Source organism: Sorex fumeus, unplaced genomic scaffold (genome assembly GCF_029834395.1).
Source record: "Sorex fumeus unplaced genomic scaffold, SorFum_2.1 ptg000024l, whole genome shotgun sequence".
Classification (NCBI taxonomy): Eukaryota; Metazoa; Chordata; class Mammalia; order Eulipotyphla; family Soricidae; genus Sorex; species Sorex fumeus.
In genome coordinates, this window is record NW_026606081.1 from 36,008,567 (window position 1) to 36,024,272 (window position 15,706).

The 15,706-nt window shown below is 41.3% G+C and overlaps 1 protein-coding gene across 1 annotated transcript in view; it reads right to left on the reverse strand.

Moving 5' to 3' along the window:
- CBR4 (carbonyl reductase 4) overlaps positions 1 to 13,449 on the reverse strand; it is a 29,105-nt gene extending 15,656 nt beyond the window's left edge. Inside the window, exons 1-4 of the mRNA XM_056114198.1 lie at positions 13,177 to 13,449; positions 10,655 to 10,775; positions 9,757 to 9,893; positions 7,337 to 7,471 (exon numbers count right to left, since the gene is read on the reverse strand). Of these exons, the coding sequence (XP_055970173.1) occupies positions 7,337 to 7,471; positions 9,757 to 9,893; positions 10,655 to 10,775; positions 13,177 to 13,318 (535 nt within the window). The 5' untranslated portion in view covers positions 13,319 to 13,449. The remainder of the gene's footprint in view (positions 1 to 7,336; positions 7,472 to 9,756; positions 9,894 to 10,654; positions 10,776 to 13,176) is intronic.
- Between the last annotated feature and the right edge of the window lie 2,257 nt (positions 13,450 to 15,706).

Sequence of the window (15,706 nt, forward strand, 5' to 3'; positions counted from 1 at the left end):
ATCTTATCATGTTCCATTTAGATCACCTATCCAGAACAAGGTGATGGACAGAGAGAGAAAGCCTGTTTCTGAGTACTAGAAGCAAGAGTGAGAGCACATGTCAAGGAGAAAATTCTAACGAGAATGGGATGATGAAAATTTCAAAACTGTCATGTGTAGGACAACATTGCTTTGTCCTTTCTCCCTTGCCACAAAGAGCTTAGGTTTTTCGAGTCACACCCATCCCAGTGCTCCCAGTCACTCCCATTCTTTTGTTTATCTGTAACCACTTCTCTATGCTCTCTTCCCCAAACAGTTAATCAGCTTATTCCCCTAATCAGTTTCTGTTCATTTGTAAGGTCAGATCTTTCTAGGACATTGAACTTGTATTGTAAGTTAATATTGCCTTTCTTCTCTCCTTATGTCTTTTGAATAGTTTACTTTAAAGCAATGCCCTTTTGTATAGACACAAGAAGACAATATTATGCTTTTGTAACTTGGGATTTAATTGACTTCAAATATTATTCATTCGCGGGCATCTGCTTTCTTCAACTTAAGTCTCAATTGCCTTCACTTCCTGAGCCCCCCAAAGCAGGGTCCCGACGAGGGACTGGATGGAACCAGGGCAAGTGGTAAGCTATGTGCTACCCTGGCATTGGGATGGGCCTGACCAAAATGCCACAATTCTTAACTATAAGAGCTTAATCATGGACAAATGCTGTCATGATCCAAAAGTAACAACGAGACTAGGACCCTGCTAAGGATACGAAAGACTAGTCTGGCCTGGGCTCTGTAGTCTGAGATCAGGACGACCCCAGGAGAGCAATTCTATAAGCTTAATGCATCTCTTACTGTGTCCATACAAAATGATTAATACTATGAATGCTTATATGTTTGTTGGACAAGGAGAGGAGAAACACACCCATGGGATTCCAACCTTGGGTGGGTCGTCCTGCTGAAAGAGAATCTCATTAACTATTAGAAGCAGCATCCCCGGAGGGGAAGAACTTTAGCCCAATTGATTGTTACCACACCTATTTGTAAGCCCAGCCTGTCATGGTTTGGGGATTTAACTAGACTGTAAGAGTGGGTTGGGGGATCAAGATCCGATCCAGAGCGAGAGCCAGGAGAAAGGGGTTCCATATGGGGGGCCGGGAGAGAAGGACAGAGAGAAACAGGAGAGAACGGGGATAAGATTGGAATAAACGGCTCTTGAGAACAACCAGACTGGCTCTCGTTCCTTCCTTTGCCTGCCAATGACCAATAGCCGTCCTGATCCAGTCCACACACAGCGGCTCTAGAGCACAAAATGAGGGCAGTGAGATAGAGCCTCCTGGAGAGCCCATGAACACGTGTGCGTTGCTTTTTACAGTCGTGGATGACAATTCTGAACACTACACTGTAATGGGGGGTTGTGTCTGAGTTATCTTTCCATTAAGCTGTTATTTTCCAAAGTGAAGCCTTCTCTTTCTCTGTGTAATAAGATGCTGATTAGAATCACAACAAAGACATGTTGTTCTGTAAACAAAGCAAAGTATGAACATTGTGAATAGTATGATACAAGCTGTCTTCCCAGGACAAAACACACACCCACCCACAATGGGATGTGAACCATGGAAGAAACTTGTCAGTAGTTGGTTGTTTTTAAGGAAAGAAAAATGGATGGCAGGACAAGACCCAGTTTTGACACTGTGTCTTTAATAATTTTGAATTTTGGACATTATCTATTAGAAACACCTTTATTGAAAAGTAATGTATCTATTACGGTGCCAATTTCAAAACTGTCATGTGTAGGACAACATTGCTTTGTCCTTTCTCCCTTGCCACAAGGAGCTTAGGTTTTTCGAGTCACACCCATCCCAGTGCTCCCAGTCACTCCCATTCTTTTGTTTATCTGTAACCATTTCTCTATGCTCTCTTCCCCAAACAGTTAATCAGCTTATTCCCAATTTGTCAAATATTGTCTTTCCTATAGTCAATATTTTCCAATAAGATTTATCTGTAGTAGAATTTTATATTTATGGGTGGGAGCAATGGTAGAGTGGATAGGGCCCTTGCCTTGCACATGGCCAACCCAGGTTCAATCACCAGTGCACCACCAGGAGTGATCCCTGAATACAAAGCAAGGAGTAAGCCCTGAGCACTGCTGGTTTGACCCAAAATAACAAAAAAAGGAGGCCGGGGGAGAAAATTTTATTTTATATTTAAAGTAATAAATACCAAAGCTTAGCAACAAATTTATCTTTTAAATGTCAATAATATGAGATAGCAAATATTAGCTTAGTTTATTATTTTCCCTGCTCATGAATTGCTTTGTAACTGTTTTCCTTAACTGGAAATCCCATTTGAAGGTGGTATTTGTTCATACTGCTGCCTGTAAGCTCTATTAAAAGATCTCAGAAGAAACTGGTTGACATTACTATGCAAAGTTAATAATCAACAGACTAGAGTCAATTCTATTTTAAATTGTACTTTGCTTCTGACCATCTAAGTATATTCATACAATGACTTCTACTATTTATAAGTTATAGCCAATACAACACAATAAAGATCATCCTATTAAACAGCCATATATTGAGTCATATTACATGTTTTCTGTGATTCAAATTGCACTGAAAAGCCATATTTTTGTCATATCCAGCAATGCTCAGGGATCACTCCTGGTGGTGCTTGGAAGTCAGTTTACAGTCTGGGAACCAAACCAGGATCATCTAAGTGCAATGCAAGCATCTTAACCTCTGTCTTATCTCTTTGGTCCCTGGGAAGTCAGGCCTTTAAGAAAGGCTGTACAGACACATTTTCAGTTGTTAACTTCCCTCTGGACAAAAACTTATTGTCTTGTTAACTAATTCACTCTAGATAAAATTAAGCTTTCCTTTTCTAGCATTTCCATAGCATCATGTGTGTACCTTACTATATATTCCTAATGCCAGACTGTAATTATCTTTCTCACTATACTTAGCTCTTTTTAACAGCAATATCGCAATCATCTATGTCATTTTGGAAGCACAGTCCTTGCATTAAAGAGGTACTCCAACAATTCTTCCGAGAGAGTTATTATAAGTTAGGAATACTTACACTATTAACCTTAAAACATTCAGTCCTTGAGGCTTATCTGAGGCACCCTGGAGGAGAGGAGGTGAGCCCACCACCAGCCCAAACTGAGCCCCATCAGCTGAAAACCTCCAGAACCCAATTTCTGCCATGCTCATGGCTGATCTCCACAGGTTCGGGACAAGCATCATTCATGAATGAGTCAATCTGTTGAAAAACTCAGGTATGCATGTTTTGTGACAGAAATTTCCAGGCCCTCAAGGAATTGGGGACGGGTGACCTCCCCCCATCCTCCTATTCTTCTGGGGGCATCACAGTCATGCCCACCAACTGCCTCTGGCACCACAAAAGCTCATTAATGGCCATGACCCAGAGACTCACAAATAAATCTTGGAAGAGATCTACAAGCTGCAGAGATGTCTCTGAACCCCAAAGTCACTATCACTGTAAAAGTTTAACTCCAGCTGTATCATCACCCTATTTAAAATTTTACAATTCCTGGTGTGACACCTCATACTCTACACCACTGATGTACCAGGAGGAGCACACCACATTGGCTGGTGTATAAAGTAGAAGGCAATTGATCTCGAGCAAAAAAATAAAATAAAATAAAATATACATATGTGTGTGTATATATGAAATATACATATGTGTGTATATATGTATATATATGTGTATATATGTATATATACACAAGGCTCAATCTGTAACAACATGTTACTAATCTCTTACAAAAGGGCTTAATAGCTCCAGGGTGAAATACACTTTCTTCTAAGGAAATTTTTTTGATCATTTTTAGAGGATTATTCATAACAAACAATACAAAAAGCAATACAGAATAAATTATTTAGGGCCTGCTACTGGGCAGGCTTGGGTGGTGGTTGGGAAAATTTGAAATAATGGTGCTGGGTAAGGTGTAATGGTCATGGGATTGGTACTGGAATACCGAATGCAGTAAATTATTGTGACCAACTTTATAAAAATAAATTTTAAAAACAATTCAGCCTTTCAATCACCATGAACTCAGCACTATCTACATGATTACAGTCCCCAGACAGAAACAAATAGTTGCAGCCCCAAACTACAAATCATTTCTTCATGATTTGTCTCAGCAGGCTAACCCTGACATAAAGCAGGCTACCTAAAGCACACACAAAGAAAGCAAGAGAACACTGCAGCTTTGAATTTATTCTTTCCCTTCTTTGGGGGAGCAAAAGTGAGTACCTAAACCATAGGCCTTCATCAAATGTTTATGGGTTTGCAATGCCTGAATTTGGCTAGTCTCTGTGACTGAACAGTGAACCGGGATGAAGACATGTGGAGCAAAAAACACTCAAGCACATTTTGACAACTCCATGATCCCTGCGGATTCAACTTTATTGCCAAAGAGAACACTAACTATAGTATCCATCCAACACTAACTATAGTGACATGAAATGGGCATGAGGGGAAGGTCTGTTCCAGCCTACACTTTCATACAGCCTGTGAATCAAACCCCAGTGTCTCTTCTTTCATAGGTTACCAACTCCCAAAATACTCCTTGTAAACTAGAACAAAGTCCTACTTTGTTCTGTGGCATACTGGTAGAGAACAAGAAAAAGAGTCAGTTTATTCAAAACCTAAGTATTTACATAACCAAAATTTCTATCCCACCAGCTAGTGAATGAAAATAAAAATATGAATTTTAGCACATTTTCTATTTCCTACTATTACCCAGGCAATGGGCCAGAGCGATAGCACAGCAGGTAGGGCATTTGCCTTGCTGCGGCCAACCCAGGTTCGACTCCTCCGTCTCTCAGAGACCCTGGCAAGTTACCAAGAGTATCCCACCCACACGGAAAAACCCAGCAAGCTACCCGTGATGTATTCGATATGCCAAAAACAGTAACAAGTCTCATAATAGAGACATTACTGATGCCTGCTCGAGCAAATCGATGAACAACGGGAGGACAGTGCTACAGTGCTACTGTGCTACCCAAGTAATGTTATAAAATAATAACTTGCTGAAAGACAAATGATAAGGACATTAGCAAAAGAATACAGAGCCAAAAAAAAAGTGAAGATATAAAGGAAATATAAGGGGCCATTATTTTGTTTTTAAGTTTATCTAGTTAGAAATCAAAAGATAAAGCTTTTAGTAACAGTTCTGCCAGACACCAGGTATCTCAGTTTTGGTAAGTCACTCTCCAAGGTTGCAATCTCCTAAATTACAAAACATAAATAATATCTAATATCCCTTCTTTCCTTCTTATTAATAATTAGTGTGATATTTTAAAATAAGAACTTATCTCTAAAATATAAAGTACAGGACTTTTCAAGCAGTAACCAGTTTGTTAGTTTTTTTTTTAAACAAGTTTTAGAACTGTATACTCAGATACAAATCTATGAATACTAATTATAAGTCAGTTAATAGCTTTCTTTCCATAATTAAAAATCACAATCAAGGGCTTGAAAGATAGGACAGCAGGTAGGGAGGTTGCCTTGATAAGGCCAATCTGGGTTCAATTCCCAGAACTCCATATGGTCCCCCAAGCCTAGCAAAGAGTGATCCCTAATTGCAGACCCCGAAGTAAACCCTGCAGATCCCCAAATCAAAAACAAACCAAAAAAAAACCCCCACAATCAATGGATTATTTTAGTAAGTTTTATACATATACATGTTTTTAGACAAACACATGAAAAATTATATCTATATGCTCTTGACTTTTAAAGAATACCTATTTGGCCTAAGAAAAAGCTTATAATTTTTGTATTCTTCTGATAGTCCTTAATCAGTCAAACAACCCACACCTGTGTTCTGCTAAATGGCGCCACCACAAAGAAATATTCAGTGTCTCCACTGAATAGCTTTGAATCTACTCACATCTCCATATAATTCACACTGAGAGTCAACAGTCTGTCAGCAATCTGCTGAATAAATGACCTCATCTAACTTTGGGGAAAAAAATGCACTGAATATCAGCCTGGTATAGATCTTTTCTATTATTCTTTGTTTTATCCTCTGCAACTCTGTACCCAATATCTAAATGGTTCTCATTTTGAAATATACTATGATGTTAATGTTAGTATATTTGCGGAGTAGCTATTGAACAATAATATTTTCTTACAACTGGTACCTACTTTATCTCAATGTCTGTTTGTGGGATCACAGATATTTGAAGCAGCAGCCACAATTTTCCTTTTTTTTAAAACAAAAGTTTTTCTTTTATTTATTTAGGTTTTGGGGCCACATCCGGCAATGATCAGGGCTTACTCCTGCCTCTGTGCTCAGGGATCACTCCTGGTGGGGCTCGGGGATACCAGAGATGGCCAGGGAGTGAACTTGGGTCAGCCATTTATAAGGCAGACACCCAACCCATTGTACTATTGCTCTAGCCCACAGTCACAATTTCCATCTTATATTCCTAACTGGACTGGAACTAATTTTATACATGCGGAGCTGGTCTGGATGCTGGGATGCTGCTTGACATTTCTGACAGACTTTAAAATCACTGACTCAAACCTCCATACTCAACTTTTCAAGCCCTGTTTTGGCAAGAGTTAGACTGTCACAGATATTTTGCATTTCACATTTAGGAAAGTTTAGTATGTTTTTCTGTACATATTTGAAGGACATCTTATCTGTTTGCATTATCTTTAAACTAAGCACACTGCACCAGCACTGAGTCTTTTGCTAGATAATTGGGAGCAGCAATTTTTCAGTTCCCCTGAGGCCCAGAGTGTTTGAACATCAAACATGGAGATCTGAAACTGTAACTTTGCTACTTTTTCACACAGAGGGATTTGATCAACTTCGCCCTCTGAGTTAAGATGCCACAGAAGTCCCCCAATTCATGAGCTATCATTTTCGTCTAGGTGTAGGGGTTTTCTAACTCTGCCTTTAAAATGATTCATATATGTTAACATTCACAGTCATCCCTCTTTCTCTCTTACTTAGCAGATCCTAGAAATTTAAGTTGAAGGAGGTGATTGTAAAATAGGATGTCAGTGATTTGTTAGGATGCATTGTGTTCTTAAGTACGATTTATGTGGTTCATAAAACATGACTTTTGCAAACAAAACAACTATGGGTCACTGGAGGGTGGCACACAGCTTGGCAGTGTAAGTCTTGGGCTACAGTTATACCCTCCTACATTTGTCTACTTAGTACAGCACATATTCCATGTTCCCTTTCCAATACCCTCTGAGAAGTGTTTGATGCTGCTGATGTACCTCAAACACAAGAACAATCCTTGCCTTTTTTGGATATACTCATAATGCACATATTTTGTTTTAAAAAAAAAAACTTTTTTTCCCCACTAACCTGGTGCAACTACGTTTACTCTTATTTTCTTCCTTGCTACTTCTTTAGCAAGAGCACGTGAAAATCCAACTAATCCTCCTTTACTGGCACTGTACGCAGTCTGGCCAGCATTGCCCTTTAAACCAATTATACTTCCTAGAAAAAAAAAAGAACATAAATTCAAGTCAAACCTTAGAGGTTATATGAATATTCATATAATTCATAAGAAACATACAAAAAAATGACAGGGGAAAAATTTTTTGCCTTGAGGCTGGAGCGATAGCACAGTGGGTAGGGCGTCTGCCTTGCACGCAGCCAACATGGCCGACCCGAGTTCGATTCCTCCACCCCTCTCGGAGAGCCCGGCAAGCTACCGAGAGTATTCGATATGCCAGACACAGTAACAACAAAGTCTCCAATGGAGACGTTACTGGGCCCGCTCGAGCAAATCCATGATCAACGGGAGGGCCTTTACTTACTTTACTTATCCTTTGTTAAAATTAGAAATTCTAATCATGGTCATAACATAGCCATAATACAATTTATTGAGTCTGCATCTGCTCCAGATAAATACAGAAAATCGGATATTAAAGAAGCTTATATAGCACTTTGAATGTCAGGTAGACGTTTGAGAACTGATCCAGTAAGTGAAAGAATACCACACTAATGTCTGAATAGAAACAATATGATAAAAAGCATTGATAAAGGTTTTTACTAGTAAGAGTTTAAAACCAGAAAAGGCCAGAAAAAGGCCGATTGATTTGACAATTCTACAACACAGACATAAGAATTCATTTCTACTTTAAAAAGTTCATTTAAAAATAAATCAAATTAATCTGAATGACTGTCAATTTAAATTAAGCAAGCTTCAATTATATACTCTTTGTAAAATTGAAATTTAATACATTCAGTGACATAACATAACTTGTATTGCCTACTAAAGATTCTTGGGTGGCCAAAACTCATCTATAATTCAAAGATCAACTGCAAGCAAAAACATTCTAACAAAAGAAGTGGGAAGGTAATTTTCTGCACTGGTGACCTACACTTATGATATAAAAATTAATCAAAAACCCCACATAAGTTTTGAAAAGTAATTTAAATTTATAATGTTTAAGAAGTTTAGAAAAATGTTTCAGGTACTTTTATGGCATAATCAACACCTCCAATATAAAATATTTTCTACTTTATATACCAGTGCAGAACCAGAAGCAAGCCCTGGGCACCACCAGTTATGGCATTCCCCCAAGTCCACACACACAAAAAAATTAAAACTGAAAGGGAAATGGTATGGATATTTTCAAATTACAAAAAAAAAAATTAAATTAAAGCCATTTTGCACTTATATTTTTTTAAATTTGAACCACACCTGGTGATACTTAGGGGTTACTTCTGGCTCTGCACTCAGGAAACACTCCCGGTGGTTCTCAGGGAAAAATATGAGATATTTAGGTGTGCAAGCTGGCCTTGCATGCAACTGACCTGGGTTTAACCTCCAGCACCACATAGGAGCACCAGCAGGTGTAATCCATGACCACAGAGCAGGAATAAGCCCTGAGCACCACTGGGTGTGGGCCCCAAAAATAGAAACAAAAAACAAGAAAGCATCCTCTTCTAACTTTATCCTAGACTTATCAATGACCCACACAATTGCTGTAACTGTTACTTCTTAACCCTAACCATTTAAACTTTTCCAATTCCTTGCTCATTTTTATTTTATATGTTTATAGGTGTCTCCCCAAAGGTGCTAGAGTCACACTTTGGGGGGTGAGGGTTGAGGGGGCATACACAATGCCAGTAGTGGAATTCAGGGGCATGTGTGTGAGAGATTTGCATTCACCCCTCTGAGCTATCACCCCAGCCCTTGTTCATAATTTTAAGCCAATACAGTTCTCTCTCAGGAGAGAGTTTATTTCTCTTTAAAGATCACAATAACTAGAAAACTAGGACCACACTCATGCCTAGAAACAATGCTCTAGATTCTGAGCAGTGGGCACTCCCTGTCAACCCAGATGTGCTCTGGACACTGAAGCCAGGTGTCTGCTGTCACTGACCACATATCCTTTGCTATTATGTTTTGAAAATGGTGATCTCATTAATTGAACACTTTTGGGGCCACTGGAGGGATATGACTCCACAATTCCAAGTTTATCCACTAATCTAATCATTTTCCAGAAAAAATACAAAGATACCTTTCTTTTCTTTTCCATGTTAGTGTGTTCAGGGCTTCCTCGTAGTTCTGCAATCAGGGGTCACACTGAAAGGACTCAGGGACCATCTGGGATGCCCAGGATCATATCCAAGTGGGCCATGTGGAAGGCAAGCGCCCTACCCACTGTACTATGAATCCTGCCCATACGAAGATACCCTTCTTCCAAGTTTCACATGTTTGGGTATTTCCAGGTACTAGAAGACTTAAGTTCACATACATGAAAACTCACCTATATTAACAATTGACCCTCCCTGTTTTTGAATCATAGTCTTCGTGGCAACTTTACAAGTCAGCATGGAACCCAAGAGATTGGTATGAAGCTGAGATATCATATCTTCAGTTTTTGTTCGTACTAAAAGGCTGTCCCTAAAAAATAAATAAATAAATAAATATTACAGACATAATAGGATAGAGAGTTCAATTTTCCTTCGGTTTGCACAGCAGATAAGGCAGAAGGGACTCACCTGGAAGCCAGGTTCCTTCCTCCCCTCCCCACATATAAGGTAGCAAACACGCTGAACTGCTAAAACATAGTGGCAGGTTGCCAAAATAGCATGGAGAAACTGAGCAACTGCCATACTGTATGGTTTAATGAGAAAATTGTTCTAAATACCCCAGGCTTAATTTCTCTTTTTCTAAAAAAATACCCACTCGGATTCAATTTAGTTCATGACCTGATAAAACTCATTTTACCAGAATAAAACTTATTCATGGTGAAAGACCTCAGAAATATGGTTCCTGTGAGGAAGTACTTGTTAACTGGGAAGAAATAGCCTTCTAAAATTTTGTTCAGAAAGGCGGACAACCACTGACTTACCTATTGGTTTTATCTGCCTGTCTGTGTATCAGTCTGCAAGACAGGGGTGAGTCCTCAAGTATGAAAGTGTTGAATGTTGGTCTAAAGTGGTGGGAGAAGTTCTACAACTCAATATGGGGGTGACTTTAAAATTAAATCGAAGCCTTATTATTTATTATCACTCAACATAAAAGAACAGCAAAAACTGACAGATCAAGTTTTGAAATATTTCACTTTTTCTCCAGTTAAAGTCAAAACAACTTAATATATAATACTAATCAAAGAGACCTTGAGGGAGGGCACACATTAAAGTCCTTAATTTGTGACTAACCTGTTAATTCCAGCTGCATTGACCAAGAAATTAACTGGACCCAAATGTTTCTCGATGTCTTCAAATGTATTTTGAACATCATGTTCTTTGGCAACATCACAGCTAAATGCCAAATGCTGTCCTATGGAACAAATCTGGATTAAAATTAATTATAAACTGCAGCTTGCAATTTAAAAGTTACTGAACACACACTTGTTAAGCACCTACTATGAGGTGGGCCTGCAGTGATCAAGAACACAAAGATAAATGATTAAGTCATAGGTTTCTACTCTCAAGTTCATTTGGTCTAATAAAACTGAGGTGGGAAACAAGGAGCAAAAAAAAAAAATATATAGAATGTTGAGCTCAAAACCTTTCTCAACTACCACTAGAAAAGTTGGGAAGGGCACAGTTTGTGTTTCTAATGTTTTGTAGAGATTCACCTAAGAGCTTCTATCCTTGACACTGAACTCAAGGCCCTGATTCAAGTTGTCTGTCTTATATTCTTTTATGGAAATACATATCTAATTCTGTTAGTTTTTTGATGACTTTCCTGAAATGGCATAAATTCTAACATTTCTTTTCCTTTGCTTTTCCTTCACATATAAAGTATTTTATATATACTACAACAGATCAAATATATTATAATGTAATCTGATTATATCATAATGACTATTCAAGCCTGGCCATAAACGGAGATGAAACAAAACATATTTTAAAAATGCTGAAATTTAGGACCACGGTGATAGTACAGCAGGTAGGAAACTTGCCTTGCATCCAGCCTACCCAGGTCAATCCCCGGCATCCCATATGGTACCCAAAACACAGGCAGGAATAATTCCTGGTTGCAGAACTAGAAGTAACCCCGGAGCATTGCCTGGTGTGGCCCAAACCCCTGCCCCCCAAAAATAAAAAATCTGAAATTAGGGTCAGAACGTACAGCGGGTAGGGCGATCACCTTGCACATAGCAAACCCAGGTCGGATCCCCGGCACCCTCTATGGTACCCCAAGCCCCACCTGGAGTGATCCCTGAGAGCAGAGCCAGGAGTGAGCCCTGAGCATGATGGATATGACCCCAAAACAAAACAAAACCGCAAAATGCTAAAATTACATCCATGGGGAAAAAGCTTTTAAGTCCTAAAGAATTACTCTTCAAAGGAAAGGAAGTCATTCTTTAATAATCTGCCATTTTAACACTCCAAGGGAACCCCCCCCTTTTTTTTCTTTTTAAACGCTAGACAATTGCTTTTTTTCTGGCTGACCCTGTTGAATCTGTCCACGCCACAGCAAACCTTTAGACAAAGGAGCTACCTGGAAAGTCACATACAATTGACGGGATGTAAAGTCAATGAGTCCTGAACACAGGCTTCCGAGAAAGGACAGTGAGAAAGAATTTTGTCTCAAGCTGGCTTCCGCCTGAAAGGTGTTGGGTCCACACCTTTCAAGCAACTCTTCAAAGATCAACCAACGGCTTTCACCTAGTCCCGCAGACACTAATGCCCAGTGTCCTGATCAGGAGCTCCCCTTCATCATTCGTTTGTCCCAGCATGGAGCAATGAGTATGACCGCGAGATGCATCCCTGAAATCCACGCTGCCCAGCAACCTACAAGTTTCTTTTTTCCTTCCAAAGAGTTGAATCCTCTCCTCACCGCTAACACGGGCTAGTTCACTCTAGCACGGGAGACTCTGGGTCAGCAAAGCAATCCCTCAAATCATTGCCAAGTTCACAGCCACCAGGTGCCTCCCTGATAGTAAATGAGGTGCACCTAATCGAGGACCTAAACCAAAAGCAGCGCCCTCACCTTCACACATCTTCCTCCCATCATCCAGTGCCTTTAAATCGAGAACTGCTGGGCCCTACTTCATAAACAAGGATCCGAGTGGATGCAGTGCAATGGAGTTGGCAGCATGAACCCACCACAACATGTGCGCTGGCAAGACACTGAAACAGTCGGGTAACTTAGGAACACTTACGGTGGGGAGTCAGGCACATCTCAAAACTGGCAGAAACCCCAAAAGTTTCTCCATAAAACCCCGCTTCGGGGCTCCGCAAGCGAGCCTGAAGCCCCCCGCGCCAGGCACCCGAGACATCCCGTGTTCCCCTCCCCCCACGCCCCCCCAAGGAGCTCGCACGCAAGCAAGCACTCACTCAACCCTTTCCCCTACATACAAAGGTTAACTCTGCCCCAGTCGCCTCAACATTGCAGCTGCTGCGGGCACGGAGCACGAGTCTCGGGTTTTGGGGTGCTGATGACTAACTAAGACCTCTCCCCGGGGCTTTGTCTCCAAGAAACCATCGTGGGTGTGTTTGTATGGGGGGGGGGGATGGGGGGGGGGGAGTCCCCGGGCGGCAGGCTGCCTGGAGGCAGCATTCTGCTGCAGAGTCTGCACCAGCTGCTATCTACACTCGGGACTGCTCAGGGCGGAAGGGCTCAATCTCAGCGCCCCAAAGTGCCCACCCGGGCCACTGGCGAACCGGTAGATGAAGGGCGCGTGGGGTTGCAGACACACACCACGGGGCAAGCCCACTTCGGTACCTACCGCCGAGCTCGGCGGCGGTGGCCCTGGCCACTTCCAGATTTCTGGCGACGATGGCCAGTCGATAGCCTTTCTGGGCCATTAGGTGGGCCACTGCCCTGCCGATGCCCCGGGAGCCACCAAACACTGCACACACTTTGTCCATGCTGGGCCGGGCAGAGGGAGAGGCGGCCCCTTCCCGGTCCCACGGGATCTTTAACCACCGCTGCTCCCCGAGGGAAAAAAAAAAGTAGGGTGGCGGGGAATTAAAAAATAGGTGCAAGTATCAGCCCGCCCGAGACCCTTGCAAACCCCGGGACACTGGCAACATCGAAGGGCGCGCGGTGGAACGCTAGGAGTGCGGCGCCCGCGTGCTGACGTCAGCGCGCACGGGCTCCGCCTACGAGGACACAGGCTTGAGAGCGCCTGGGCTGCCTTGGCCGTCCCGGAAGCGGCTGCGTTGCATGCTGGGACTTGTAGTTTGAATGTTGGCCGGGCTCAGGCATGGCCTTGTAGCCCAAAGAGAAAACGTGTGAAAGGAAGGTAATGACAGATGTCAGCTTTCCCCTCCTGGATCGTGGATGTCGGCATTACAGCCTGAAACGACTGGGCTTCAAACACACAGAACTTTGAGTCATTTGAAATAACTTTTTAAATTAAAAAAAACATAAAACACGGGTCTTATGGTTTTAAAATCAGGACAATCCCAATCAGAGTGATGAGTTGATCCCCATAGAACCCAGAAGAAGAGATACTTTCAGGAATTTCGGTGCCTGTCTTTCACCCAGGATATGAAGAAGTGGTCCCCAAATATTGGACTAAAACCAAAATCCATGCTACCGTTGAAATGGGCCTTTCCTACCACGACCTTATACTCTTGTCCTTATACAAGAATGTCTGATAAGTAGGCAGCTTCGCTGCAGAGAACACCATAATGAAGGGAGTTCATCTTTTGATGATAGACCAAATGAGAGTCGGTTCCTGCAATTCTCAAAGTGCTAAGTGCTCTGACAGTCAGCAAGCAAAAGTTGCACTGTAGTGACTATACTATAAAAAGGAAGCATTTTTAAAGATAACATCATTGCATTAGATAATTCAAAAAAGTATAAACCATGCTCTTACGACTAAATTCACACCCTGAGCTAACAAGACTAATATACATGAAACACTATGACCAAATAGTCCAAAATCACAGAAAATTGCAAAATGTTAACACAAGACCTCACTAGAATGGGTGTCAATAAAGGAAAAGAGGGTGCCTGGAACAGCTGATTTTGAGAACTTGTTACAGCTTAAATTTGTAACCAGAAAAAAGAAAAAACTGTTAGCAAGTTAGCAGGTTTTTTTTTTCAAGGTGGGAGAAATGGGGGCCCTCACCCCAACAGTGTTCTGGGCTTACTTCTCACTGCACTCAAGGATCACTCCGTGCAGTTCCAGGGGAACCACATGAGGTGCCAGGGATTGAACTTGGATCAGTTGCATGCAAGGCAAACACCCTATCCTCTTTACTATCTCTCAGGCCCCTATCGGTTTTTGATGTTAGTTTTTTCCACCTTTCTCCAAAAGGATTTGAGTTGGCTTGTAAAAATGTATGAGCAAGCCTGCGCCAATTAAGACTAGTCCTGGCGGTGGGGGGTGGGCAGGGGACAGAAAGTAACAAGTATTGGTGAGGTCGTGGAGAAATTGAAACTTGACCTCTTGTTAGTGGGAATATAAACTGATCCAATTTTCTGGAAAATGAAATGGTACTGATTCAAAAATTAGAATTAGCTTAGGATATCGGAATTCTACTTCTGCTTGTATATTAAAAAAACTGAAAGCAAGATTGTGAGGTTCTATTTGCACACCCATGTTCAAAGTAGTGTTAGTCTATATATATGTATATATAGCCCTAGAGCGATAGGACAGCAGGTAGGGTGTTTGCCTTGCACACGGCCAACCTTGGTTCTAGTCCTCCGTCCCTCTCAGAGAGCCTGGCAAGCTACCAAGAGTATCCCGTCCGCACATCAGAGCCTGGCAAGCTCCCTGTGGCGTATTCGATATGCCAAAAACAGTAACAACAAGTCTCACGATGGAGACGTTACTGGTGCCTGCTCAAGCAAATCAATGAACAATGGGAGGACAGTGCTACAGTGCTATACGTATGTGTTTATAAATACATAAAACATGAGTGCATGAGTGCATATTTACATATACTGCATATATATTGTGAAATATAGTTCCATTCTAGTACACACATATACATGTGATATGTGTGTATATATAAATATGTACTTCTTTTCTTTCTCTTTGAGAGTAACAAAAATGTTATGTTACCTGTTTTCACCTACTTTCTCATACAAAAAGTTGTACACTGAAATTCTTTCCTCCTAGCTTTCTTCAGTATCGCAGTGTACTGTGAAGAGCACAACAACACTGTTTGCTGAACTCCTGCTTGCTCATTTTCACAGCTGCATATTGTTCCACTAAGGGGGTTGTGGTTGGCAGAATTCCAAAATGACCCCATCACCCATGGAACCACAGCTGTTTAAACACTAATCTGCAACCACTGTGA